This window comes from Carcharhinus amblyrhynchos, chromosome 13 (genome assembly GCF_965287045.1).
Source record: "Carcharhinus amblyrhynchos chromosome 13, sCarAmb.v2.hapA, whole genome shotgun sequence".
NCBI classification, from domain to species: domain Eukaryota; kingdom Metazoa; phylum Chordata; class Chondrichthyes; order Carcharhiniformes; family Carcharhinidae; genus Carcharhinus; species Carcharhinus amblyrhynchos.
In genome coordinates, this window is record NC_137336.1 from 64,760,102 (window position 1) to 64,787,828 (window position 27,727).

Below are 27,727 nucleotides of genomic sequence, written 5' to 3' on the forward strand. Positions count from 1 at the left end.
ACTCTTCATTAAAACCTTTTTCTCCCTGTAGATACTCTGTATCACAGGACTTCCCCCACCTCATGTCTGACTAGCTGAAATAGAGATTGATTTTGTGCATTAGTGCCCTGCAGCAAGATGGTCAAAGGTAAACTAGATGAATCTTGCTCTTGCTATGTCTAGTAATTCCTACATTCATGACCTGTTTTGCATTTCAAGTATTTTCTCTTTTTGTTTCATGTTTTCAACACTCACAGTTTGGTTTCTCTTCCCTGTCAGTGGATAATTCCACTGGATTAACCTTGCCCTTCAAATGCCCGGCTAATCCCCCACCATGTGAAAGACGCAACACACGTGTGTCCCTTATTATTTAATTTTAAATGTACTACAATTAATTATTTATTTTTGATGTACAATGAAGGAGATAGATTTATCCTGGCAGTCAGACTCAGAGCCTCATTAAGTTAATATGGCTGACTGGGTTATGACGTGAGCCACGGTTCCAATCTCCCCCTGGGATCATTGCATTCTGTTCCTGATGCTAGCCCAAATGATGAAGGCCACAGCTCGCTCGCTGCTTTCCATTTGTATTTCTACATCTCTTTGCTCACCACACAGCGCAGTGGCTAACAAGATGTGCAATCAAACATTTCCGAGATTTGAAATCAGGTTTGCAAGCTTGGGCCTTCTTGGCTCCCAGAGGTGGTGACCCCTGTTGGAGTCTCGTTTGAGAGGCTTTGGCTGTCCTTCCCTACCTTCGAGCAAGTATCCATTCATCATGGATCTCCCTGAACTGGGAGATGGGGTTGCACGTGTTTTGCACAAGGTGCAACATCAACATTTGAGTTGTCAATCATATTTTGGAGCCCGTTACTCAGTGATAATCAGGAGTGGTTCATGACCCCTGACCCAGTGAACTCTGGCGATGCTGGGAATGCAAGGTGGGGCCTTCTCACCTCCAGGACTCTGGGGTGTGCTGCTAACAGCTGCAGCACATTACTTAGAACTGTCGAGCACAACAGTAGCATGATGATGGGGAGTTTTGGAAGTAGGAATGTTACGCTGATGTGTAAGGAATCAACCTTTGCCCAAGTTGGAACCTTTGCTCCACATGTGGTCCATTGGGTATCTGGAGCATTTTACGTTGACACAAGGGTAGTATGGTAGCATGGTGATTGTTTCACCACTGATACAGAGAATTATAATTTTTGGGTTTTTTTAATTTGTTAGTTTTTGAAAAATACTAATCTAAAAGTTAAAAATTGGCATCAATCATAGTGACCATGAAGCTGTTGGATTGCCACAGAAATCCAGCTGACTTAGTAAATTTGCTGTCCTTATCCAGTCTATACACTGAGTGACTCCAATCCCAGACCAATGTGTCGGCTCTCAGCTTGAAGCGCTTGAAAATCCAGCAAGGACAATGAGAGATGAAGAAAGATCAATTGTTCCAGCAATGCACTACATCCCAAATACATGTTTTCTGAAACATGGTAAAGTGCTCCATTCCCTGTTAACGTTATCCATCATCCTGGGATAAACATCACGATTCCTGAAACATTTAAAAATGAAAACAATGATCTTTGAGATTTGATTGCACGTGGAATTGCTGTGTGAACAGTTTATATTACATGAATGGTTTCTATATTTAAATGAAATACATTGTATGATGGTTGAAGCAGGGACTAACACGATCTGATCATGTTACTTAGACAGGCACATGAGTGGGTTGGAGATGGGAGGATATAGGAGATTGTTTTAAATAAGGTTCATTAGCATTGGAACAGCCCTGGTTATGTATAAGGATGTGGTATGATACTAATGTTTTTCTCTTTTAATTCACAGGTTTTAAGTCGGTCCGCCTTGTTGTCCAACGAGGAGCATACACGAGATGGGTCGTACAAGGGCTACTCTTGGATGTTTGAGAGTAGCCTAGTACTTCATGTTGTTAGTGTGTGCTTAAACTGGACCAGATGCTGGGCAACATGACAGCTCAGTGACTAACACTGTTTGCTGTGCAGACACATGATTTTGGGCCAGTGTCTGTGGGAGTTTGAGCATTCTCCCCGTGCTTGCGTGGGTTCTCTCCGGGTGCTCCGGTTTCCTCCCAAACCCCAAAGATGTGCTATTAGGCTGATTGGAGGTAACAAATTGTCCCTAAATTAGTTTTCCCTCAATGTGGAATGCCATAATATAGATAAGGGTCATGTGTGGAGGGGGAACTGGTAGTGTTAAAATGGCGGCGCGGGCTCGTTGGGCCGAAGGGCCTGTTTCCCAGGCTGTTTTTGTTCTTTGTTCTTTGTAATGATTCAAGAACTGGATGGACAGTTAGCTTTAGTAAAAGGTGGGTTCTGAATGCCCAAGGATTACCTGCCTGCCTCAGCTACATGGAACAATTCCTGGCCATTTCTCAATCAGGACAATTCAACAAAGCAAACGCTCAAAATCAGGCCAACCAATGAAGAGAAAAAGGCTCGATACTTATGTAGTCTACTCCTGCCCATATTGCTTGTGTTCTTTTTGTCTTCTTATGAGCAGGGCAATGCTTTGCAACAGAGAAAAGTCATTGCGCCCAAAAAACCTCTTCCATATCCATTGATATGACTGAATTCTTTTGACTGGACTTGTTTCTTTGATTTAATTAACATTAGCTAATTATGGCTTTAGCTGGTGTGGAGTACAAGGGCAAGAGGTTATACTGAACTTATACAAGACAATCGCTAGACTTCAGCTAGAATACTGTGTGCAGTTCTGGGCACCACACTATAGTTAGGATGTGAACACATTGGAGAATGTACAGAAGAGGATAGCACAGTGGTTAGCCCTGCTGCCTCACAGCACCAGGGACCCGTGTTCAATTCCAACCTCGGGTCACTGTCGGTGTGGAGTTTGCACCTTCTCCCTGTGTCGACGTGGGTTTCCTCTGGATGCTCCGGTTTAGTCCCAAAGATATGCAGGTTAGGTGGATCAGATGTGCTAAATTGCCCCTTAGTGTCAGGGGCATCAGCAAGGTAAGTATGTATGATTATGGGGATAGAGCCTGGGTGGGATTGTTGTCAGTGCAGACTTGATGAGCTGCACTGTAGGGATTCTATGATCCTAAGGCGTTTACAAAAATGGTTCCAGGGATGAGAAACTTCACTTTGAGGACTGATTGGAGAGATTGGGACTGTTTTCCTTGGAGAGAAGAAGGCTAAGAGGAGGTTTGATAGAGATGCTCAAAACCATGAGGGAAGTGGACAAAGTAGATAGGGAGAACTGTCCCTGCTCGTAAAAGAATCAAGAATGAAAGAGCACAGATTTAAAGTGATTTGCAAAATAAGATAATGCGATGTGAGAAAATTAATTTTCGTGCAATGAGTGGTTAGGGTTTAGACTGCACTGCCTAGAAGTGCGGTGGAGGCAGGTTCAATCACAGCATTCAGGAGGGCATTAGATGATTATTTGAATGGAAACAATGTGCAGGGATACAGGGGAAAAGGCAGAGGAATGGCGTGAAGTCATGATGTTCACTTGGAGAGCCTGTGCAGACACAATGGGCCAAATGGCCTCCTTCTGTACCATAACAATTCAGCGATTCTGTGAACGTATATGAACAAATCTATCACTTTTTGGCAATAAGATCCCCCTCTTCCTTCATCTTTGTGTTTGCTTAACCAAACATCCTGGAGAAAAAAAGTTGTTTGATTTGTCTTGATTTGATTTATTATTGTCACATGTATTAGCATACAGAGAGACGTGTTGTTTCTTGGGTGTTATACAGACAAAGCATACCATTCATAGAGAAGGAAAGGAGACACTGCAGAATGTAATGTTACAGTCATAGCTGAGGTGTAGCGAAAAATCAACTTAAAATGAAGAAGTCCATTCAAATGTCTGATGGCAGTAGGGAAGAAGCTGTCCTTGAGTCGGGTCCTCAAACTTTTGTATCATTTTCCCAACAGAAGAAGGTGGAAGAGAGCATGTCCAGGGTGCGTGGGGTCCTTGATTACGCTAGGTGCTTTTCCAAGGCAGCAGGGAGTGTAGACATTGTCAATAGTTGGAAGGTTGGTTTGAGTGCTGGACTGGGCTTCGTTCATGACCTTTTGTGGTCTTGGACAGAGCAGGAGCCATACCAAATTGTGATACAACCAGGAAGAATTCTTTCTATGGTTCATCTGTAAAAGTTGGTGAAAGTCATAGCAGATGTGTCAAATTTCTGTTCTGTGAAGGAATAGGCACAGGGAGCTCCTGCACAACCTACCTAGACCTCTTACTCTGCCTGGTTGTCACCCATTCCCTTCTTGCCTGTGAAGCGTTACGTTGCAACGTGACCACATCTCTGTACATGCTAAATACAATATTCCCAGCTTCATGGATGCTACGCAGTGTCCCCACCCACCACTTCAGCTCCAAAACCCAGGCTTCCAGGAGCTGCAATCAAAGACACTTCCTACACACATGCGGGCATGGAAAATCTTCCCAGCTTCCCACGTGGAGCACAAGGAACACACAATGGCTTTGAGCTCTCCTGCTATGACTTACCCTTTTAAAGCGAACCTTTTAAATCAATTACTTTCGGGCCCTTCTTTTCTGATTATCATTACTGAAGAATATGCAACTATAAACCACATAGTGCGTGTGGTTAGATAAAAATGATATGGATTAAGTTCAGTAATATTTATTTTCATTATTAATTCATTTTAAGTAATAATGTATGACTTGCATTTAAAGAGTCACTGTAGTTTACAGAGTTTGAAAGAGAAAATAGTTCAAAACCACAGGAAAATGTCAAAGTACTTCGCAAGAAATTCAGAGAGTGAATCATCCTTTCTGGGTTACAACCCTATTTCCGAATCCAAACTGGCAAAAAAGCACATTTACCTTCCTCTCATAACGCAGGAAGATCCTCCCAAACTGCCTCGGCATAAGAACCCTCAGTGAAATAGATTCAACACAGAAACCAGCCCCTCCGCCCCCCCAAACCCCAGCAACCACCCCCACCTTTCTACTGCACTATCTGCCATATTTTGTAAGTAAGGAGATTACACGTCCCAAAGTTTCTTTGAAAAGTTCCGGAGAGATGATATGCTTATAAGAAGGAAGAATGGGTAAGGTAAGTGGGAAAGGGGTTAGGGTGGGTAAGTGGGATAGGTAAGGTGAATAAGTAAGTAAGATAAGTGAGCTTCGCACACAAGCAGTCGGAGAGAGCACATTGTGAGTGAGAGTGAGTGTGGGTACCGGGAATTTGGAGCACAGTGGGAATTCAGAAGGGAAAGAGGTGCTCTTTGCATTTTTTCTTTGCTGTCCAACTTCTTAAATCCTCGAGAGTGGTCTTGCCCTGCTGCAGCAGTAGAGGCTACAAGGGGGAGAGCTGATTGGTAAGTAGTGGGTAAGATTGGGGAAGTATTTACTACTTTTATCATTTATAATTTGTAAGGTCTTTTTGTGGTTTATAGTTGCATATTCTTCAGTAATGATAATCAGGAAAGAAGGGCCCGAAAGTAATTGATTTAAAAGGTTTACTTTAAAAGGGTAAGTCATAGCAGGAGAGCTCAAAGCCATTGTGTGTTCCTTGTGCTCCATGTGGGAAGCTAGGAAGATTTCCCATGCCTGGGGTCAGCATGTGTGTAGGAAGTGTCTTCAGTTGCAGCTCCTGGAAGCCTGGGTTTCAGAGCTGAAATGGAGTCTGGAGACACTGTGGAGCATCCGCGAAGCTGAGAATATTGTGTATAGCACCTTCAGTGATGTGGTTACATTGCAGGATAAGGCTCCACAGACAGAAAGGGAATGGGTGACCACCAGGCAGAGTAAGAGGTCTAGGTAGGTTGTGCAGGAGCTCACTGTGCCTATTCCTCTGCAGAATAGATATCCCGCTTTGGATACTGTTGGAGGCAATGATCTCTCAAGGAAAATCAGTAACAGCCAAATTTGTTGAACCACAGTTGGCTCTGCTGCATAGGAGACAAGGAGAAAATGTGTGAATGCAATATTCACAGGGAATTCAATTGTAAGGGGAATAGATACAAGAAAAGTAATAAACATAAGAATAATAAAATGCAAAGGGTAATCAAGGACGAGAGGCAAAAGGGTACAGTACACAATGCAGAGAAAACTTAGGGTGATTAAAAAAGGCAAAAAGGCAAGCCTAAAGGCTTCGTATGTTTATCAAACCTAATTCATTACACATTATCAGATCTAAAATAACCTGATCCTTAGTCAACTCCATAACATATTTTTCTAAGAAACCATCCTGAATGCACCTGATGAATTAATTCTCTTGGCTGCCATTTCCAATTTGATTCCAATCTATATGAAAATTGAAGTTGCTGTGATTAATGCAGTGCTCTTTTTAGATGCATTTATTATTTTTTGATTTAAACTCTTTCCTGCAGTATGGCTACTTTTCTGAGGTCTATACAATACTCCCTTCCTTTGGTATTTGTCACTTCCACTCAAATTGATTCCATGCCTTCTGAGCCTCAATCGTCCAACATCCACCCGACCCCACCATGAACCTCCACCCTCCGCAACCAGCCCCCCCGCCTCCAACCCAACCCATCCTACTCACCCCTTTGACCATTCTACCCACTTCCCTCAAACACGTACCCTCTCTCCTGTCAAAGAGGCTGGGATATTTTAATCTTAGCGCATGAAAGTGAGCATGACTTCACATTCCCCGAGGCTGGTAGCCTGCACGGGGTGAGGGGGGACTCCCAGAGCAGCTCCGCAGCACAGTGTTCAGCCGATCCAAGTCAGAAATCTGGGATAGAAATGTGCAGCTCCCAAGCGGGCCGGCAAAAAGAAGCAGAGTGACTGTTGGAAATTCTGGGCAAGCAGCAAACATAGAAAACATCCCACCATATCTACATGTATAAAACACAACAACCAGAGCAAATCTTCCAGCTCCTCATTTCAAACTCATTCTCCAGCAACATATCTTGATCCCATTTATGATATTGCTCAAGTTGTTTATTTACTCGTGTCTCATGTGGACTTAGATTAACACTGCAATTAAGTCACTGTGAAAATCCCCTGGTTGCCACACTCCAGCATCTGTTTGGATACACTGAGAATTTAGCATGGCCAATGCAACGAACCAGCACGCCTCTCAGACTGCGGGAGGAAACCCATGTAGACATGGGGAGAATGTGCAGACTCTGCACAGTCAGTGACCCAAGCCAAGAATCAAACATGGGTCCCTGGAATTGTTTGGCGGCAGTGCTAATCACTGTGCCACCTTGGTGCTGTGTTTAACGGTGCCCGTTAGTTTTTCACCCTCTTGCCAGTGTGAACCAGTTGTTGAGAGGAATTTGAAAGAATCTCCTTTTACCTTGTCAGTAACTTTCTTTAGGTTCAATGGGAACAGGCTCCACTTCTTCAGCCTTTCGTTTTCAATTCCCAAGACCTGCTACCATCTATATTAGCAGCCTCGCAATGGGGCAATAATTTCCTCCCTTCGGTACAGTGGACAGACACACTGCTGCAGATACTGTCTCATCAGATCAGATGTGCTTTTACACATCTATCTAACTATGTTAATGATTTGAATAGAAATCTTTTCCTAAACAGAACAGAATGTTTTATTTTATGTTTTTGGAAATGCCAAAAAATGTCATTTTTAAATTCACACCTGGTGTAGGAATACAGGAACAGGCATAGGCCATTGGTCCCTCAAATCTCCTCTGCTTTTTAACTAGTTCGTGGCTGATCTTCTATCTTCGTGCCATCTTCCCACACTATCCCCATATAGCAGATTGCTCGGTCTTACAAATGCCAAGGTAACAATGTGCTTCTCATCCATGTGTTAATAGTGCAGTATCAAGGACCCAAGTTCAATTCCCAACTTGGGTCACTGTCTGTGAGAGTTTGCACATTCTCCCCGTGTCTGCGTGGATTTCCTCCGGGTGCTCCGGTTTCCTCCCATAGTCCAAAAGACGTGCTGGTTAAATGCATTGTCCATGCTGAATTCTCCCTCAGTGTACCTGAACAGGCACCGGAGAGTGGCGACTAGGGGATTTTCACAGTAACTTCATTGTAGTGTTAATGTAAGGCTACTTTTGACACTAATAAATAAACTTTAAACTGGTGTCGTCCCAGTTCATGACTTGCCCACCTCATGAGCGCTCCATCCTCTGAGCTTTTGTGTATTCTCCTCTTCCTTCGCTCTCCACCAATGAATCATAGAACCCTACAGCACAGAAAGAGGCTCTTTGGCCCATCGAGTCTGCACCGAACACAATCCCACTCAGGTCCTACCCCCATATCCCTACATATTACACCCACTGATCCCGCTAACCTACATGTCCCCAGACACTAAGGGACAATTTCTTTGCGTGGCCAATCAAACTAACCCGCACATCTTTGGGCTGTGGGAAGAAACCAGAGCACCCAGAGGAAACCCACACAGACATGAGGAGAATGTGCAAACTCCACACAGACAGTGACCTGAGCCGGGAATTGAACCCAGGACCCTGGAGCTGTGAAGCAGCAGTGCTAACCACTGTGCTACCATGCCACCCAATGGCTGTTGTGCCTTCACTCACTGATGCTCCAATGTGAGAATTCCTTCCCTAAACTGCTTTTCTTCCCCAGCTCGATGTCCACATTTAATTGTCCTTAAAATTCAACTCTTTGATCAGGATTTTCCACTTCCCCTACCTCCTCACCTCAGTATCCACTTATTTTTGGATTAGGACTGTGCAAAGCGACTTAAGAACATAAGAACATAAGAAATAGGAGCAGGAGTAGGCCATCTGGCCGTTCGAGCCTGCCCCGCCATTCAATAAGATCATGGCTGATCTGTCGTGGCTCAGTTCCACTTTCCCGCCCTCTCCCCATAACCCTTAATCCCCTCTCTTATCAAAAACCCATCAACCCGCTTCTTAAAAATATTTAGCGAGGCAGCCTCCACCACTTCAACGGGCAGAGAATTCCAGAGATTCACCAGCCTTTGAGTGAAGAAATTCTTCCTCAACTCCGTTCTAAACCGCCCCCCCCTTTATCTTGAGACTGTGCCCCCTAGTCCTACTGTCCTTTCTGAAGCCTAGTTAAGTTAGATAAAGATTGTTGTTGTGATCACAGATGATAACTGAAGAGATTTTTGAGGGACAAGACATTTGGATGTCTTGGGTGGGATTTTTCTGTCCTTCGCGTCGGTGGGATCTTCCAGCCCCGCCGACAGCACACTCCCCGCCACAGGTTTCTGGAGTGGGTGGAGTCAATTGACAGCAGTGTGTGCAGAAGATCCTGCCACCAGCCAACAGTGGGCCACCTCCCACCACCAAGAAACCCACAGCAGGGAGGCCAGAGAATCCCACCCTCTTGCTTTTTCAAGCTTGGTGAAAAATAATACCAGTCAACTCCTATTGGATAAATACCAGCTGCTGATGCGACTAGATATTAATTTGCAAAGAGATTTCATTAACATAGGAACATTGGAACTTGGAGAAGGAGTAGGCATTCAGCCCTTTGAATCTGCTCTGCCATTAAGATCATGGTTAATCCTGATTGTGGTCTCAACTCCATGGGTGAGATTCTGTCACCTTATCTGCACCTGCCCTGCTTAAGCAAGAATAGAAAATTTGGCACTCAGCCGAAACTCCATTAATCTGTGGGGCACCATGAAACCCAGCCATAGGGGTAGTTGGAGGTTTCTGGCATACTTTCTTATCTGCCCCTTGACTCTCTGTGTCTGTCAAAAATCTGTCTAACTCAGCATTGACTAAAAGACCCAGCTGTCATTACCTTCTCGGGAAGGGGATTCCACATGCCAACAGAAAAACGATTTCTCCTCATTTTGGTCTTAAAAGGGAGACCTCTTATTCTGAAAATATTTTCCCAAATTCCAGTTTCTCCTACAAGAGGAAACATCCTCCTGGTATCCACCCTATTCAAGCCCCTCAGGGTCTTATATGTTTCAATAAGATCACCTCTGATACGTCTAAATTTCAATGGATATAAACCTGACCCGTTCAACTTTCCTTTATAAGCCTCAGCCCAGGAATGAATCGAGTGAACCTTCTCTCAGCTGCTTCTGACACAATCGCCGTAACTCTACTACCTCACCTGTCATGGAATCGGAGCGGGCAAGAGTCCGATAACACAAATCTCCGCCAACCTCGGGTGGGAATTTTGGCCATAAAAATCCCACCCATAATCTTTTTTTTCAAATACGGAGATTAAAAATGTACAATGTACTCAGGGTGTGGTCTCACCAAGGCTCATTAAGAGCTTATAGTTGCATTGTTGGAGTTCGAAAGGGAGGTTTTCACAATCTGCTGCAGTTCTGATGATTGTGGTATAAATTCCAAGTGATAGAGACCTACCTAGAGGAGATCGACCTTCAGCTATCGGCAAATGAGTTTAACTTAATAATTTGCTGTTAGTCACAGTCACCGCATGGAATGGTCATTCGTTTGACAGGACTCACTCACACCAATGGAAAATGATAAGCTAAATGTGACGGGGGCTTTTCTGAGGAAGATTGTTAGAGGAGAGTGGATGAAATTTTACTCTGGGTATACCTGACCTGAGATTGGGAAGTGACTGAAACAAAACATCATAAATGCCTCTTGTTCCAACATATGGAGAATTCAATTTGCCAGTGCCATTCTATAAACAGGCTGATTGAATACTGTCAGGAGCCTGGGCCCATCCTCAGAGGAAACCCATGGATGGAGGGAGGGAGGGAAGTGGGGGAGGAGGGGAGTGGGGTGGGGGAGGGGAGGAGAGGGAGGAGGGAGGAGGGGAGGGGGAAGAAGGGGAGGAGAGGGGAAGGGAGGGAAGGGAGAGGGGAGGGGGAGGGAGGAGGGAGGAGAGGGGAGGGGGGAGAGGTTAGGTGAGTGTGCCATCACTGAGACAAGATGATCCCACCAGCATGAAAAGCCAGTAAATCTCCTCCAAATTGGGGTTTGGCTAGATTCCTGACAGGAAAGAGATGTGCGGGACCGAAAGATGCTGGCAATATCGTCTCCTCAGAGATTGGGGAACTCTTTTTAAAGGATGTTCCCAATCAATAAGTTGACACCCTTACCCACACCATACAGGCATGAGGACGACCCAGAACAGCACCCCCCCACCCCCACCCCCCCGCCAAGAGCAGGGCATCGGTTCCTCCCTGCCCCCCCACCCATCACCAACATAGAGGGTTGAATAAAGCCCTGCACCATTCAGGCACTATGTTTAGACTCTGTCCTTGCCAAATTGGCAGTGCCAGGTTGGCAATGCCAGGTCATTGTCCAGCGATGTCCCTGACCACCTGGGAGCTACAATGGCCTCCAAGTGCCCCAGTGTGGTTATTGTGCCTAGCCTCTGTTTTGGAGAATAGTGATTCCCTCTGGCTTCCCATGGTGGAGGTGGGATAGTGAATACCAAGAGCTCGGTGAATCCAGCTAAAAACAGAATGTGCATATTTAAATAAGGATTTACATACACTAATCTGGTTCACACCCTCACAAACTGTGTTTGGCCCATCTTGCCCATAACATGATTTGCGCTGCAGGGCATGGGGTTAGAGAATTGCTTCCATTATAGTCAACCAGTTGGGTTTACAATAAACACTTTTCCTTGCCCTGGAAGTCTCCCTCACTCCTCTTCACTCTCTCCTCTTCTCTTCCCTCCACTCTCTCCCCTCCACCCTTTCATCTCTACCCACTCCCCTCCACCCTCCCCTTTTCTTGCCACTACTTGCCGGGGTGAGCTTCGAACTCATGACTTTTGGATTTCTGGTCAAATAACCAAACCATTGCTAAATATTTAATTTTCAATTCATTACCACCGAACAAAAATAAACCCTCATCAAGTAATGGCTCAATAATTAGCAACATGAAAGTAGGCCATTCAACCCCTCGAGCCCAATCCGCCATTCCAATTAGATCATGGCTAATCTGGATTTTAACTCCATCCACATCCATTAATTTCACAGTCTCCACCCTCCCATTTCCCTTTATACCCTTGGCGAACAGAAATCTATCAATCCTGAATTAAAGATGCAGTACAGGAACACATTAAGAATTGAATACAGAAGTCCAGGTTCACAGACAAGAAGTAACTTTAATTAAATATTGTGTAAGTTGAAAAGTTTTTTACAGCTCAAATTTCTGCAAAAAATTTATAACAATCTCTACAGTAGTTTGTTTGTCTAACCATTTATCTGTACAGTGTGTCCAACAGTTCACATAAAGGAAGTGGAAGGCAATCAGTTTAAATGAAACTACGGCTGATATTGGCAATTGGGAGGCATTGCTTCACATTTTCCATCACCAAGGTTTCTTCTTGTTTCTGTGTTCAAGTCTGAAGTCTGCGGTTGACTCCTTTCATATATTTAGTCCATCGCCAGTGCTTATACAATAGCTGACACCAAGCATGTACGCACTAGTTCAGCCGCGGGACTGAAAAGAGGTTTGGATAAAGGACAGTATACCACTTGGTCAAAAAAATGACATCTTTTCCATTTCTCAAGCATCAGCATTTGCTTGTTCCTCATTCATCCCCTTAGAAAAATCCTCAAATTTCTTTTTTTTTTAGTTTTAGTTTGTTGTTTTAGTTTGTTTTTTCACATTGCAAGTGAGATTCAAGATGTCCTTATAAAGCCACTGGAATACCAGACTGGGAGATTTGTGTGACTGCAGCACTTGTCACACCCTTGCGGGTTAGATGGCAACAAAAATGGTACATTTCTTAGGGTAACAAAACAGTTAAAATTGTGCTTTCATTTAAAAAACGAAAAAAAATTCCTCATTTTAACAATACGATTTCTCATTCTTATTTTTTTCTTGAAAATTCAGGGTGTAATGTTTTGTTGAAAATGAATAAGCTTTGCATTGTTAAGGCATCCAAACTGCTGGTTTATAGAATTTTGATTAATGTCAAATAGAAAGATAGAGAGAGAGAGAAGAGAGAGACAGAGAGAGAGAAATACAAGCAGGTGGAAATTTTATTTTTTAAATGACTTTTTTTCTTCCCTGTATTAATGCAGAAAAGAAGTGGCCATTGCCCAGTGTGGAGAGGATACCCCATGCATATCACTATATTTAAAACAGCGCTACCTTTCATAAGCTGCAGGAGAACAAAATTTACCATTTTAAATCTACAGAAGTAAATGCTATTGAATAAGATGCTGTTTTCTTTGCCACACGATTAAAAAAAAAACTTGATGTTTCAATTCAACTTACAAAAAAAATATAAAAATAGACGATGGCTTTTTTGACATGACATTTTTTTAAAAAAGGGAAGAATGTTCCAAATCAATGCTTAGCACAATATTGACTCAATTGGGAAAAAAAATGCAATATGATATATTTATATATATATATATATAAAATGCAAACAAAAACTTTAAAATCACATTTAAACAATTTCTTACTCAGGTACAATCGTAAATGGCTTACTTTGTTGACATCTCCCAAGTATTCGCGTACTTACATATTAAAATTAATCCAGGGAATAAACAGATGGGGAAAAGAACACAATCCAAACAAAGCAATGTACAAATTTCCAAAGATAAATACATTATTTATAAGCATATTTTACAAAAAAACACAAATCTTGTTTTAAAACCGATACATGTTTAATTACACAAGGATGTGCAAGCGAAATAATAAATGAATAGTAGTGAACTCCTTGCAGTAATGAAAAATGGGACGCAAAAAGATACGCTTATGCAATAAAATTCCTTGTTAATATTGGAAATTGTATTTAAGACATTGAAATGTATAAATATTTAAACAACAACTTTGGCAAAAGAAAAAATTCACAAAAAATCTACAATATTTATAACTACATACAAACACAATATAGCGGAAAATTATTGGATAATGCATCATCAGACCTCTGATGGCTCCTCGATAAAGTACATTAAGAGCATTCTCAATACAGTGCTAATAAAATAGCAATTTTCAAAAAAAAACTCCCCCTTCATGTTTGCCCCCACACAGCACTGGTACTTTTGATTCTGTCTACCTTTCAACCCCTGTAAATACAGCAGCTAAATCTATTTTGTGTTTTCCAAAGTCCTTCACAATGTACAACCCTTGTTAATGAAGTGCTGGTTGTGATATCGGTATCCGCATTTCCTATTCTTGATGGTGTTTTTTAAAAGAAAAAGAAGCAAAGATGATCGGACTTGACCGAAGCCAAGGACTGAGCGATGGGTTGGGCACACGGCAGTAACTGGCTGGCACTGGTGTCGGCAACACAATGAAGAAAGCACAAAGAAAAGTCTAAAATACCAGCTGGCGCCATTCCTTTATGCCTCCCCCTCCCGCCCTTCCCCACCCTTTAAGAGAAGGGTATGAATGACCAAAGTCACTCAGCCCGAGTCAGCACAATCTTTTTGGAAAGAACCCACGGTTTCAAGTCCTCATGTCGCAGCAACTAACTGCTTCTTAAATGACTCAAGGGTTTTGACCTTCCCTGCTTTGCCTTACGGACCATTTTGTTACTAAAGTTGCACGATGTCAACCATCATCATTGACACTTGTAGGGTCACTGCTTGTTAATCCTATGTCTTGTTTTGGGTTTTCTCTTTTATATCTACAGTTCAATCAGCCCACAAGCAGAGAAGAGTTTCCTATGAAACAGCATTAGCACTGTAACAGCCGATACTGAATTTGAACACAGCGATACCTGGGCTCAGCATCTTTCAATCCATTTACAGTTAAAAACCCCACTGGCAATTCTACAGGTTGTAACCAACTATCACACTCTAAATGCTCTACATGTTTCCACCTATTAATTATCACTACGTGGCTCATCCACCTTCAAACACTTTTATTCTCTCAGTCAAATCCTTATAAATTAAGCATCACATTCTGTTACAGTGTTCTCTCCAGAACTTTCTGACTCTAAAAGGCATTTATTGTTTTTGACCTGTTAAAATGAATAAATTGGGTTTAAGCGTTTTGAAAAATGTGAACATTCGTCAACATAGAACAAACAATTTAGTTTTCCCCCACTCAAATATATGGGACCTAACGTGTAAATTGCCACCATGCATTCAATTCATCAGAATTGGCAAGGCTGAAGGTTTTAAAAAGTGTTACTGTGATTGTTTAACTCTACACAATCCCTCTGTGAAAGGCCTGAGTTAAAAGTTCCATTCGTCTGTGGGACTTGCATCTCAACTCCTCCTGGAGCACAAAATTCATCGCAATTGTCAGCATATAGATGCAGTCTTCAAGGCATGGGATCTATCTACATTGGAGGAACTATCATGCCGGATATAGCTGCAAAATATAAAAGGGGAAAAGAAATTTTTATTGAACAGGGAAACATACAGGCAGAAACAGAGGGCAACAAACTCAGAAAGACCCGTGAGAAAGCACAACCTTCATTTGCTCATTTTCTTTTGTGTGTATGTCTGTGACTGTGTGTGTGCCTGTGTGTGTGTGTGTTCGTGTGTGTCCCTCTCTCCCTCCCTCCCACTTATTCTGATGGTTCTGAGTTCTGCTTGGTTACCAATCCCCCAGAAGTCAGGCACCATCTCACAAGTGGCTGCTCTTAGTGTGCTGGTCTAAACAGTAAACGCTGACAGCCTATTCCAACTATAAGGCCCTCACTGCACAGCCTGTCAATATATCTGCAGTGTCCAATCACACTATCTCCCAGTGTTCCAAATTGTGCCTCTGGAGCACAGTGGCTGGTGTAATGTCAGGAAGTATCAGACATTTAACCCCAACAACAATGACATGAATGATGTAAATCTGCTTTTATTGCCAAGGTTGTATTTGGCCGAAGGTTGAATGTTAGCCAGGCCACCAGGAGAACTCCATGATCTTCTTAGCTTCACAGCTGAACCAATGGAAGAGGGTGATGGGGCTTTAGTTTACTCCCTCATCTGAAGAATGTCAGAAACCCCCTCAGATCCCATTCTGAAACACAAGTTAGAGCAGGTGCTCACAATGGCATCCAGCCTTTCCATCACAGTTGGTGTGCCAGATGACTTATGCCCCAGGGATGTTGCAACAAATTGTGATGGATGGCTTTTGTCTCAATGTGCAAATGACATTACGACCTCTTTTCACTTCACTGCATCATGTGTGTGAATGATTTGAAAAATTAGCTAATGCTTGTTTTTCATAAGTGAAATGGTTGCTTTTGGAATTGGAAAATCAAAAGATTGTTAACGAGCCAGAAGTCACCTTTTGCTGATATTGTGGCATGTTGGTTGGTGGCCATTTCGGATGAGAAGGCCATGAATAAAAAACAAAAGCAACACCCCAGCAAATATGCTAAACCTAATTACTATTCCTGGACATCAGGCAGCATCATCTCTACAAAAAAAAGTTCTGAGATGAATGAGAACATAAGAGGCAAGTTTGTTTGTTAGTCTGTGTTGAGTCACTTGGTCTCAGTCAGGAGGTAGTAACCGAACTACCTCAATTAACATCAGACTAAGAAGGGGTGGAACCAATCTCTGTTCCTTCAAAAAGACACAACTGTGTCTCTGATGTCCCCCACAGCCAACTTGCCTGGTGCTTACTGCCTTGGCTCAAACAGGATGAATGGTTGAGGCATCAGCAGGAAGCCTTTCAAATGAGTAGCATTTTCAGGAGGGGAAAGGTCACGATTCCCTCTGTAACTTATTAGAAGTAAGAGCTTGAATCAACTATTCTGATTCACTGTTAATCCTCTGAAAGATTTCCTCTCTTGTTGAAAAAGAAGAGGGACCCTTTTCCACTTTATTTTGCTAGGAAAATGACTGGGATGCACTGTGCATGTGCACAAGCGTCCACAGAAACCCAATCTTATAACAAGCTCCAGTCCAGACTCCTGAGGGAATTGACCCCAGTCATAGCTGAGAAACTGAGTGGTCCAACTAAGAACCGAGGTTGGTGGGGGGGCGGGGTGGTTTTGGAAATTCCACAAGTGGCATCCAGGAGCCTGGGATGCACTGAGTTGTGCAGCTGTAATTTCGTTCCCTCTCTCTGTCTCCCCCTACCCCCACACATAATTCCACCTCCTCTCTTTTGGCAGCTGATCTTTGTTTATCATCTCAGCACTATCAGAATCTCCCATCTCACAGCACTGGTGGCCCTCAGACGTCAAATGACAGGAAGGTGCTTTTTTATTTTCCTCCATCCCCCCACCCCTGCCTCCTCTTGTTTAGTGAAATAGAAGCTAGAAGTGGCAGCAGAATGATTTATGGGACAGTGGCAAGAGGAGTTTTAAAAATACTACACATTGCTTCTGTATTTCTTGAGCGTAATTAATAACAATTGAGGGAGAGAGAATAGCAGTGTCCCCCCTTATTGATGGTCAAATTGCTGCACTTTTGTTATGCACCTCTGCCCTTGTTTTGCTTTGCAATAAACCAATTATTTCTGAAGAGCTCCACTTCTTTAAGGACAGATATTTTACCATCTTCTCCCTGTTAACATTCTTAGCCATCCAACTGCCCCCCCATTGCTGCACTCACGTCCTGTGCCAGGAAAGCCAACGAATGACACCAGGCTCTGAAGTCGGAGGTTCACTTTTGCCAGTCCAGGAAACAAGCAAGAATTAACTCTTTAATTTTCCCCACTGAAGGTTGTTTCCTTTGTGAGAGTGTTTAGGACCAGAGTAAGGGGTCGACCATTAAAGAGAGATGAGGAAGAATTTCTTTTCTCAGAGGGTAGTGAATCTGTGAAATTCTTTAGCGCAGAGGGCGATAGAGATTGGGTCATTAAGTATGTTAAAGGCTGAGAGAGACATTTTTAATCAGTAAAGGTTATGGGGATAATGCGGGAAAATGTTGACAATTATCATATCAGTTCAGCCATTAGCAAAAAACTTCTGATTTCGTCCATGGCTGGCATTCTCCAGTGCCGCTGCAGTGAATGGAGTTTTGGCTGAGTGCCAGATTCTCCATTCTTGCTGGATGTGATGCAGGTATGGACGAGATCAGAGAACCTTGCCCATGATCTCATTGAATGGCAGAGCAGACTCAATGGGCTGAATGGCCTACTTCTGCTCCTACATCTTATGGTTTATGGTCTCAGATACAGCTACGGTGCCCACATAGGGTCTACCACAGTAACCGGTCTGGGCACTCCAAGGTGAGGGTAAGGGGGTCCCATTGAGAAATTGGCATTTAAATCAATCTGGGAATCAGAAGTTCTGCCTTGGAAGCATTTTTTCACCAACAAGTCAACACAAACAAAAGCATACAGCTGCTCCCACCTTGTGGTTAGCCTATATTAAAGGCTGTCCTAATTCTTTATCCTCTATGTCACTGCTGACACCAATGCGAGGGATGTGTTGGAGGCAGAGGGGCAAAACCTCCAGGAATATGCCTAACCTGAGCTGGATAATGGTCAAAGCACCACAATTTTTTCTTTATTTGGTCATGCGATGGAGATGAGGCCATGCTTTATTACTCATACATACTTGCCCCTTATGAAAATGGTGGTGAGCTGCCTTTTTGAACCACTGCAGCATCCACAGTGCTGTTAGGGAGGGAGTTCCAATATTTTGGACCCAATGACATTGAAGGAATGGCACTATATTTCCAAGTCAGGATGGTGAGTGGCTTGCAAAGGAACATCCAGGTGGTGGGGCTCCCTTATGTCTGCAGCCCTTGTCCTTCCAAGTGGGATTAGCTTTGATATTTATCTAAATTAGGGAGGGGGAGAAATGTCTTTGATACCAGTGCTGGGAAGTTGCATGGATGTCAGGTGAGATAAGAATCGGATTTGGTTAAAATGTGCCCAAAGGTTTGAACAACTACTGCACAACAGAGGTGTGTTCCTCCTCCAGGACCAGGGCTTCCAAGCATTTTCCACCATAGGCTATTAAAAAGCTGAGGGCTGGAGAGGGATGAATGATGGCAAAAGGAGTAGAAATTCTAGTACTTTCAGCAGTATGTAACAAAGGTAGAAATCCACCCCATTTATCCTGATCTTTGCACCAGATGCGAGTTCTTTGAGTTCAGGAAAGCCTCATTATGTCAACATTACTGGCTTTTGTGACGGCATCTGTAAAGCTCCATCTACCTCATCCAGGTGTTGCAATTGTTCTCATGACAGCCTATAGGCGAGCAATCTCTTGGCCAACATTTATCGCTTGGGCAAACATCAAAAATAGCATTCCCATATTTGTGGTACTTTGCTGTGAGCTGTTAACACAACAAAACCATCTACTTGACGTGAAATACTCTGAGGGGCCCTGAAAAGACACGAGGTAAACTGCAAGAGGTGCTGTCTGTGGGTGGAATTAAGACAGAGAGTGAAGGGCTGCAACAAAGATAAACCAGTGAGCCATCGACAAGAATCGAACAAAAATCTTTACAGAGAGTTTTCCTTACTATTTGCGTAAAGTATTAATTCATTGATATGACAGGGCAAGGGGGCCAAGCTAACTTCACAGAGAAATCATAAATATTTGATGCACTGATCCAAAATGTTAGTTGGATCAGATTTTATGAAGCTCCCTCCTCTTGGAGTCACGGGCAGGTGGCAAACTTCAAACTATCCCTGTAGTGCAGAAGCCACAGTCTTGGTGGAAAAAGTGGAATGAAAATTGGGGGCGTGAACCTCCTAATTAATGCTGAAAGACATAGATTGTGGAAGGTTAGACTGTGCGCAGACTGTGAGTTAATTAATACATGTTGCCACCCAGTTTTGGTCCCACGCAGTTCAGGTTACTGTGCCTCATGGACAGGTCATGCAGCTAAGTGTCTCAATCTGACGGCAAGTCCAGTGATGTACCACAGACGGACAATGCAGACAAAACCCGAGGCTATCACTTCTAAAGGAACAGTTTTCTTATCCTGCCCCTTCTCCCTGTCTTAATTCCACCCACCCACTGTGCTTTTTCTGCTGTGTGTGCTATCTTTGATCTGGGACTATTAGAAGTAAAATCTGCGGGAAGATTTTTATCAGAAAACTCCCATGGGCTTTCACTTTCTTTTCCCAAAGTGGAGAGGAAAACAATTTCAGATTCCAAGATGACCTTCTTAGAAGCCCACACGCAAAAACAGCCTGTGTAACTGAGCCAGCCTCTCCTGTACTCTTGCTTTGCCTTCATAGAATCATTACAGTACAGAAAGAGGCCACTCAGCCCATCGAGTCTGTACCAACCACAATCCCACACAGGCCCTATTCCCTTAACCCTGCTAATCCCCCGACACCAGAATTAATTTAGCAATCAACCTAACCCACACATCTCTGGACTGTGGGAGGAAACCGGAGCACACAGAGGAAACCCACACAGACACAGGGAGAAAGTGCAAACTCCACACAGACAGTGACCCAAGACTAGAATTGAACCCTGACGCTGTGAGGCAGCAGTGCCAACCCCTGTGCCATGGTGCTGGCCCATGCTGACAACAAGCAATTTTCAGTAACTCTTTCCACCTACTGGATGTTAGTTTGGCCAGGCATTGTTAAAGAGGCAAAGAACTTTACTACAGGTTAACCTAACATTAACCCATCACACTCCCTCTCAAATCCCAAATTCTGCACCCTCCAAACTGCCCGCCTTCCTGCGAGTTGCTGATTCCTTTTCGGCCTGGGCACGAACAGCCTACCATTTTCTCACCTAAGTGATTAATCCTTCATGTAAGAGTTCACACAGTGCCGGCAGCTTACATGAGCATAGGGGAGCAGAGGTGATCAAAGCCAGCCCTGTTCTCATCCAGTACTGATACATGCACCTTCCCTAATGTGCTTTGGACACAGCTATGACAAGGGCTGTCACAGGTGCTTTCAATTTTCCCCTTTCCTGGAGGTTGGAGGCAATTGCACTGAGGGACATGTGCACTGTCGGAGATGCTGCCTTTTCAAACCCATGTGATGATGTCCACCTCTCAGATCCTGGAATACATCTCAGGCTGCTAAGCCGGGGAGTTATCCATGGTGTCCTGATGAGATTCATCCCTCCAGCAATGTCTAAAGTGGATTTTTCAATTGTTACTTAAGGGAACTTGCTGTGCACAGAATGGACACCACATTTTCTACACTTCAAAAATGTTACATTGGGATGAGCTGAAATCATGAAAGGTGCTATATAAATCCAAGTCTTGTTCTCTTCTATTAATGAACAGCATGGATAAGTTTGGCTTGGCTCAGTGCGGTGCACAGTGATGTATTTAACAACTGAACCAGATTCTACCCAATTTGTCAAATGCATTAACAATATTTTGAGATTTCCTGTTGAAACCCTAATTAAATTATTCAGGGGACATAATATGGACACAAATAGTTAATAAACCAGTCTAGCAGATAAAATTCAAGTGATAACCTCTTTCATTGTAACACATGACAAGTCAGAAGCCAAGAGAACCTGTTAGAATTTAGTTCAGTAGTGTACAGTATGAGCAGTATTCCACAATTCATATGACTGTAAGATGGATGCTATCATTTTAATTAAGGCAGTGTACATTATTAATGAGTATCTTACACCAGTATTCACAATAGTAAACCTCAACACAACAACTTCATGATGATTTGCTTTCCACATCTCATCATGTCTTACGCTGTCTATTCAACCATGAAGGGAATCACATCTAAGCCCAAAACTGCCCTCACTCAACGTTTACACACCTACATCCTCCAGCGTGGTGCCAGTGGCTCAGTGGAAAGCAATCTAGACCAGAAATTTTAATTTCCCACACTAAACTTTCCTGTCTCTGTTCCACCCCCCCACCTCCTCCTCACCCCACAGACCCCAGCTTCCAGAGAGTTACAGAGCAATGGCCATGCCCTGCCTGAACTCAGCTGATCCAGTTATAGTCCAGGAAGCAAACCTGGCATCTACCTTTGAACTCTTGTCTCCCAGTGTCGCACACTGTCTTACTGGGTCAGTTAGAGGAATGAACAGTGACGGGCTCTCTGAGACACCTACAGGCTTGGAACAGTGACACTCCACTCAGTATTTCAATAGCCAATTCGCCCATGGTAGTGGTATAAGGATCCTTGCCAAACAGTAGTCACAGTGGGAAATTTGCAACTTCAGCTCCCTCTCTCTCCCTCTAAGCCACTGAGTGGGTGCAGAAGCACAGCTCTACTGAACTGGCCTCTCTCTGTGAAGAATCACTGCCTTCTTTAAGTGATGGCATTATTAGACATTGATAAAGGGCATGGATGCATGATGCCTAGCAAACAGCATCATTCAGATTACTATACTGCAAGCAAGTTCAGGGCAATAAATAGCAAGTAAGATGCCTGTTCGGCCTCTAGTTAGATGGAAGATGGAGGGAAGTTGGTGCCAAGAAGAATTAAGAACAGAGAGGGGCTATTCAGCCCCTTGAATCTGCTCTGCCATTCAGTAAGATGGCTGATCTGATTGTGGCCTTAACTCCACCTTCCTGCCTGTCTGCACTTCCCCCACCCCGCATCCCCTCACCCACCCCTTAACCCTCGATTTCCCCTTGCTAATTGAAAATCTAACTCAGCCTTGAATATTTTCAGTGACCCCCAGCCTTCCAAGCTGTGGAAGAGAATTCCAGACTAAAACATATTCCTCCTGAGAGGGAATGGAACCCAGAACCCAGTGTGAAAGCACTGAATCCTAACCACCAGGCCACTAAGGGAGAGATTTAACTCAGGAGAAGGGCTCTCTTGGAGTGACCCTACAATGCAGTACTTGCTAAGAGTCCTCAAAAGACTCGTCAAACAGTGGGGAGAGCGTGGGATGGAGAGACGGGAGAGGGTGGATGAGGGTGGGGAGAGAAAAAGAGATTATGTTAGTGATTTCTAATGAAAAAGGAAAGCAGTCTCAGAAATTCATTCAATTTAAAACAAGTAACACAACAGAGAACAGACAACATCACACCGACAAAGACGCTATTTGACTTTACTGCACTGTGTTAAGTTCTACAATCGGGATCTGCTTTACCTCCTCATTCACAAAGGCCCCTTCAAAGACCCCTGCTTGAAAAGTGTCTTGAAAGTGATGATGTTGGCATGGAAACCATCTGAGTTGAATCTCAAAAGGTGGCACCTGGACCAAGTCCACTGCCATTCTCTTGTTTTTAATCAACCCTCACAGATGTGAATGGTGACTTTGATTTATATGCACGGGATCTATATTTAACTCTTTCGCTGTTAAACCCGTACAGCTGCCGGTACGAAAGCAAGGCCAGATCTTTCAGACAATTGCTGCAGATCTGTCTTGCCTCTGTCTTAATAATTGCTCATCTGGTGTTCCTTGTGGACAAAACTCTCACAGGATTGCACTGCAAGAACAGTTTTCTGAGGAGTCTTGGTGGCCTCATATGTTTACAAAGTGGGTTGTTAGATGATAAGACATCTTAACGTCATTCTAACCGAGAGGCTAAGACTTATGCATTTGGGTTGCGTTACAACCTTGCAGAGTTTGAATAGATTGATGAGAAGTCTCTAATATTACACATGGGGTAGCCATTTGTACATGTGTCCCAACTTTCAAGAGAGTTTAACGTGTCAGGAATGTTTTATTTATTATTCCTATTACGAGTGTAAGAGTTTCAGCCTAACCATACGGAATGAAATCAGCCTGGGCCTGTGGTGTGTGTGAGCTCACCTTGGAGACTGTTAGCGTTGGCGCTGGTGCAGGTCGGGGGAGGGGAGGTCTGTGGTCTCACCACCGGAGCGAAGGCGCTTTTTTGTTTCACTGCAGAGACCATATTGGCTGGCGAGAAGGAGAAAATGCCAGAGGTACTGCTACAATTTGAAGGAAGGCTGGTGGAGGAGGCCATGGTAGGACTGGACGGCACTACTGCAACAAGAAAGGAGGAAATATGTCAACCATTTGGGTGCCATATATATATTTTTTCATACATATATATAAATATAAATATATATATATGAATTTGTACAGTTCATCGACCATTTTCAGGATAGTTAGTCAATGGTGGCAAGACAATTTGAGTCATTTTAAGACGTTGAGAGAAAAAAAATAATTGTGTGACCACAGCTGGGTAGAACGATTTGTCGTATCTCCACTGGGTCACTTACCTGGCAACATTGGTGACTTAACCCTTTCAAACCCTGAGTTTGCTGGTTAACATCAGCTTAAAAGGTGTGATTCTGTGCCACAGAAGTGGCAAGTTTAGGGTTGAGGAAGTTAAAAAGGGGGAGGGGGAGGATCTTGTTGAGTTGATTTTTACTTTTGGCAAGAAACAGGAGAACAATGACAGGAAGTGGAGGGTGAGGGAATGGGCGGGCAGGCAGGTTCGGTTAATGCAAAAGTGCCACAGTCAAATAGCATCCACCTCACACCATGGTGTAGTTACCTCAAACAGGCACAGTCCCTTCGTCTGCTCTTTGTAAAATTACAAGTGCAGCTTTTTCCTCTTGGATGATCGAGGGGTTATTCTGGTATGTCAATAGCTCGCCTGCAGTGCGCATTCAGTTTAGTCATTCCCCCATCATCCTGCTCTTAGTGCTTCACGGCCCTTCCTTGGCCCTGCATGATTGTCATCAGTGAGTGTTTTTTAATCAGGCCACACACCCGTGGGTATAAGAGAAAAGATAATCGATTGATGAAAATTAGAGCTACGCAAACAGCAGGCCATAGATAGAAAAATGTCTTTTGCTAAGGTCATCTTGTAATGCGAGTAAAGTGCTGGTTGTTTAATCATTACTCATGCAATTAGTTTATTGATTTAATTAAGAATGACGCCTTTTAATTAGAGAGCCTGACTGAGACGGTGTCTGATGGGACAGGTCAGGTCTGAGTGACACGGACTTTTCAGAACCTCCCTTTTTTGTTAAAGAGACAGCATCCCCTTCTAGACAGCCTTTGAAGGGGGAAGTTGATGAAATTCCAGAATCCAACCTCAAGTCCTGGTGCAAAGTTCAGACTAACCCATGAGTAAATGTAGAAGTGAGGACATATGGCTAACATCGGCTGCTCTCTCTGTGCTTGGACTTTGAATGAAACTGAAGCCTCAAGCTGCAATGAATAGGCTCAGTGAAAGATTTTTTTAAAATCAGATCATTAACATTGTTCAGCTACGGTACAGCTAAGCTTCACATTTTTACCTATGATTAATTAACAGTCACACCAAGGTGTTCAGAATTGAGGATAATCTTTGATTTAGAAAATTGAAGGAATGTCGATAAAAGACCCACACAAGTGTATTCGTGAGGGGACCTATACTGCTTACTTACACATTCCAATGATTTTACCACAGTGGTAACCCATTTATTTTAAGTGTTTGTTAAATCTAGGATGCTGCGTGTGAAGATTGAAGCTTTAACAAACACCTACCCACAGTGCAGTATGCTGGAAGACAACACACAAAATAGGAAAACATCAAAACAGACAATAACAGTGTAATGAAGATGGTTTCTATGCATTAGTTTAACAATGAGCCCCATTTCTGAGGAAACCCATCCTTCTTTTGAACGTTGCTGCTCAATTTGACCGTACAAGGAGGGTGCAACAACTCAACTGTGGGAGGAAACCGGATTTGCATGGCCAGATGCAGAGTAAAATTCCCCTCCTTTCTACTTGTGACAATATGCTTCAGTCCGGCCTTTAGAAAACTGCCCCCTACTGCAGCAACGTAGCAATCCCCCTCCCAACCCCCGCTTCTCTAACTGGCAGTGGCAATTACCATTACACTGGGGAGAGTTCAATGCTGTTAGCCTGTGTCTCAATTTGCAATGGATTGAAACAGCCTCAAAGAAATCAGTCTTTCTGACTGATTCTTGCATATTTTTCTACATATAATGGTGCAGACACTTGCTGATATACTTGTATCTGTATTCTGTGTCTTTTCTCCCTCTTGAAGATACTAGGGTATCGTTCTCCAGGACTCCATCCGAGATCTATACACACACACACACCCGCGCGCATACACATGCTGGATATATGGAGAGAGAAACAGAGTTAACGTTTCAAGCACATGAGACTCTTCTATAGAACTGTAACCCTGTTTCTCGTTCCTCAGATGCTACCAGACAAGTTTATTCAGCATTTTCTATTTTTATTTCAGATTTCCAGCATCCAAAGTGTTTTGCTTTTAATCGAATAGTGTGTTTGGCTGCTGTCCTTCTCATCTTTACAGAGTCCAGTTTTATCACTTGGCCTTGTTAGCTCTTGAGTTCAGAATGAGCCCAATTTCATTTTAAATTAATCTTGGCACTGGATATCAATGAGCTCGGGGATACATTTCACAGGAGGTATTCCATGGTACTGACATAAGCTGAGGGCAGCTCTATGATGAGTCTTTGCAGGCCTCACTACAAAGAGCACCATTGTTGGCTAATGGGTTAACAAAAGGGCTGATTTTGTACCATCAGTCTCACCCATTAGTTGGCCATAAATGGAAGTAGCTCCTTCCCAGATTTTCCATTCATGACATTAATAACTGGATGTTCTCTGGCAGCCAGCCTGCAGTTTCTGGGCAGGCAAAGCTTCCTCACGGTAAGCTGTATCTGTAAAATCTGGCCACATGCTGTTTGTTTTCACGAGTAGAGCTTCTGTGAGGAGAGAATATTCCTCTCTCTCTCTGTCAGAAAACCGAGTCAATAATGTAGAGAAATCCCTACTCAATCTAGCTTCTGTTGCTGGAGAATTATTGAATGCTAAGGATATAATGAAACAGTCCAGGTTCACACCAGTCTCCTTCCGGGTGTAAATGACACATTCCAAATGGAGATATTTACCAACTGAGGCTGTGCCAAGTTTGGGGTGGAGGGGTGTGGAGATTCATTCAGTGATAGCTAAAGGTTTTAATCTGACTCGATTTCAATTCCTTGTGCTGAACGGTGTTGAACGTCCTTGCATTCTGGCGAATTTGGGCGAATGGCAAGTCCTTATTCATAGAATCACAGAACGGAATCATAGAATCCCTACAGTACAGAAAGAGGCCATTCAGCCCATCGAGGCTGCACTGACAACAATTTCACCCTATCCCCATAACCCCACATATTTAACCTGCTAATCCGCCTGAAACTAGGATCAATTTAGCATGGCCAATCAACCTAACCCGCAGATCTTTGGATTGTGGGAGGAAACCGGAGCATGTGGCGGAAACCCACGCAGACACAGGGAGAAAGTGCAAACTCCACACAGACAGTGATCCAAGCTGGAATTGAATCCTGGCACTGTGAAACAGTAGTGCTAACCACTGTGCCACCATGCCATCCAATTATTAACAAAATTGTTTCTAGCTCTGAAGAGTCACTAGATTATTGCAAGAAGTAAACGCTAGCTTTGCAGAAATTCTAGTATGGGGTTCACATTTTAAATCCTCAATGAGCCTCCACACTGATCTGAAATGTTAACTCCGGTTTTCCCTCTCCACAGATGCTGCCTGACAAACAAAGAACAAAGAACAATACAGCACAGGAAGAGGCCCTTTGGCCCTCCAAGCCTGCACCGATCATGTGTTCCTAACTAGACCATCCGGTTGTATCCGTCTATTCCCAATCTGTTCATGTGGCTATCTAGATAAGTCTTAAATGATCCTAGCGTGTCTGCCTCAACCACCTTGCTTGGTAGTGCATTCCAGGCCCCCACCACCCTCTGTGTAAAATACGTCCCCCACATATCTATATCAAACCTTACCCCCCGCTTATCTTGAACTTGTGATCCCTTATGTTTGTCATTTCCGACCTGGGATAAAGCTTCCAACTGTTCACCCTATCTGTGCCCTTCGTAATTTTATAAACTTCTATTAGGTCGCCCTTCAACCTCTGTCTTTCCAGGGAGAACAGTCCTAGTTTACTCAATCTCACCTCATAGCTAATACCCTCCATACCAGGCAACATCCTGGTAAACCTTTTCTGCACTCTCTCCAAAGCCTCCACATCCTTCTGGTAGTGTGGCGATCAGAACTGGACGCAGTATTCCA

The 27,727-nt window shown here is 43.5% G+C and overlaps 1 protein-coding gene across 3 annotated transcripts in view; it reads right to left on the minus strand.

Annotated features, from left to right (window-relative positions):
• Positions 1-14,240: 14,240 nt before the first annotated feature.
• The window catches only part of ebf1a (EBF transcription factor 1a), a 424,634-nt gene continuing 411,147 nt past the window's right edge, over positions 14,241-27,727 (minus strand). For 2 of the 3 annotated variants that reach the window (XM_080201776.1, XM_080201775.1), the window contains exons 15-16: positions 23,443-23,637; positions 14,241-15,185 (exon numbers count right to left, since the gene is read on the minus strand). In XM_080201776.1, coding sequence (XP_080057902.1) covers positions 15,154-15,185; positions 23,443-23,637 — 227 coding nt within the window. In that variant the 3' untranslated portion in view covers positions 14,241-15,153. The remainder of the gene's footprint in view (positions 15,186-23,442; positions 23,638-27,727) is intronic. The other variant, XM_080201777.1, reaches the window with a different exon arrangement.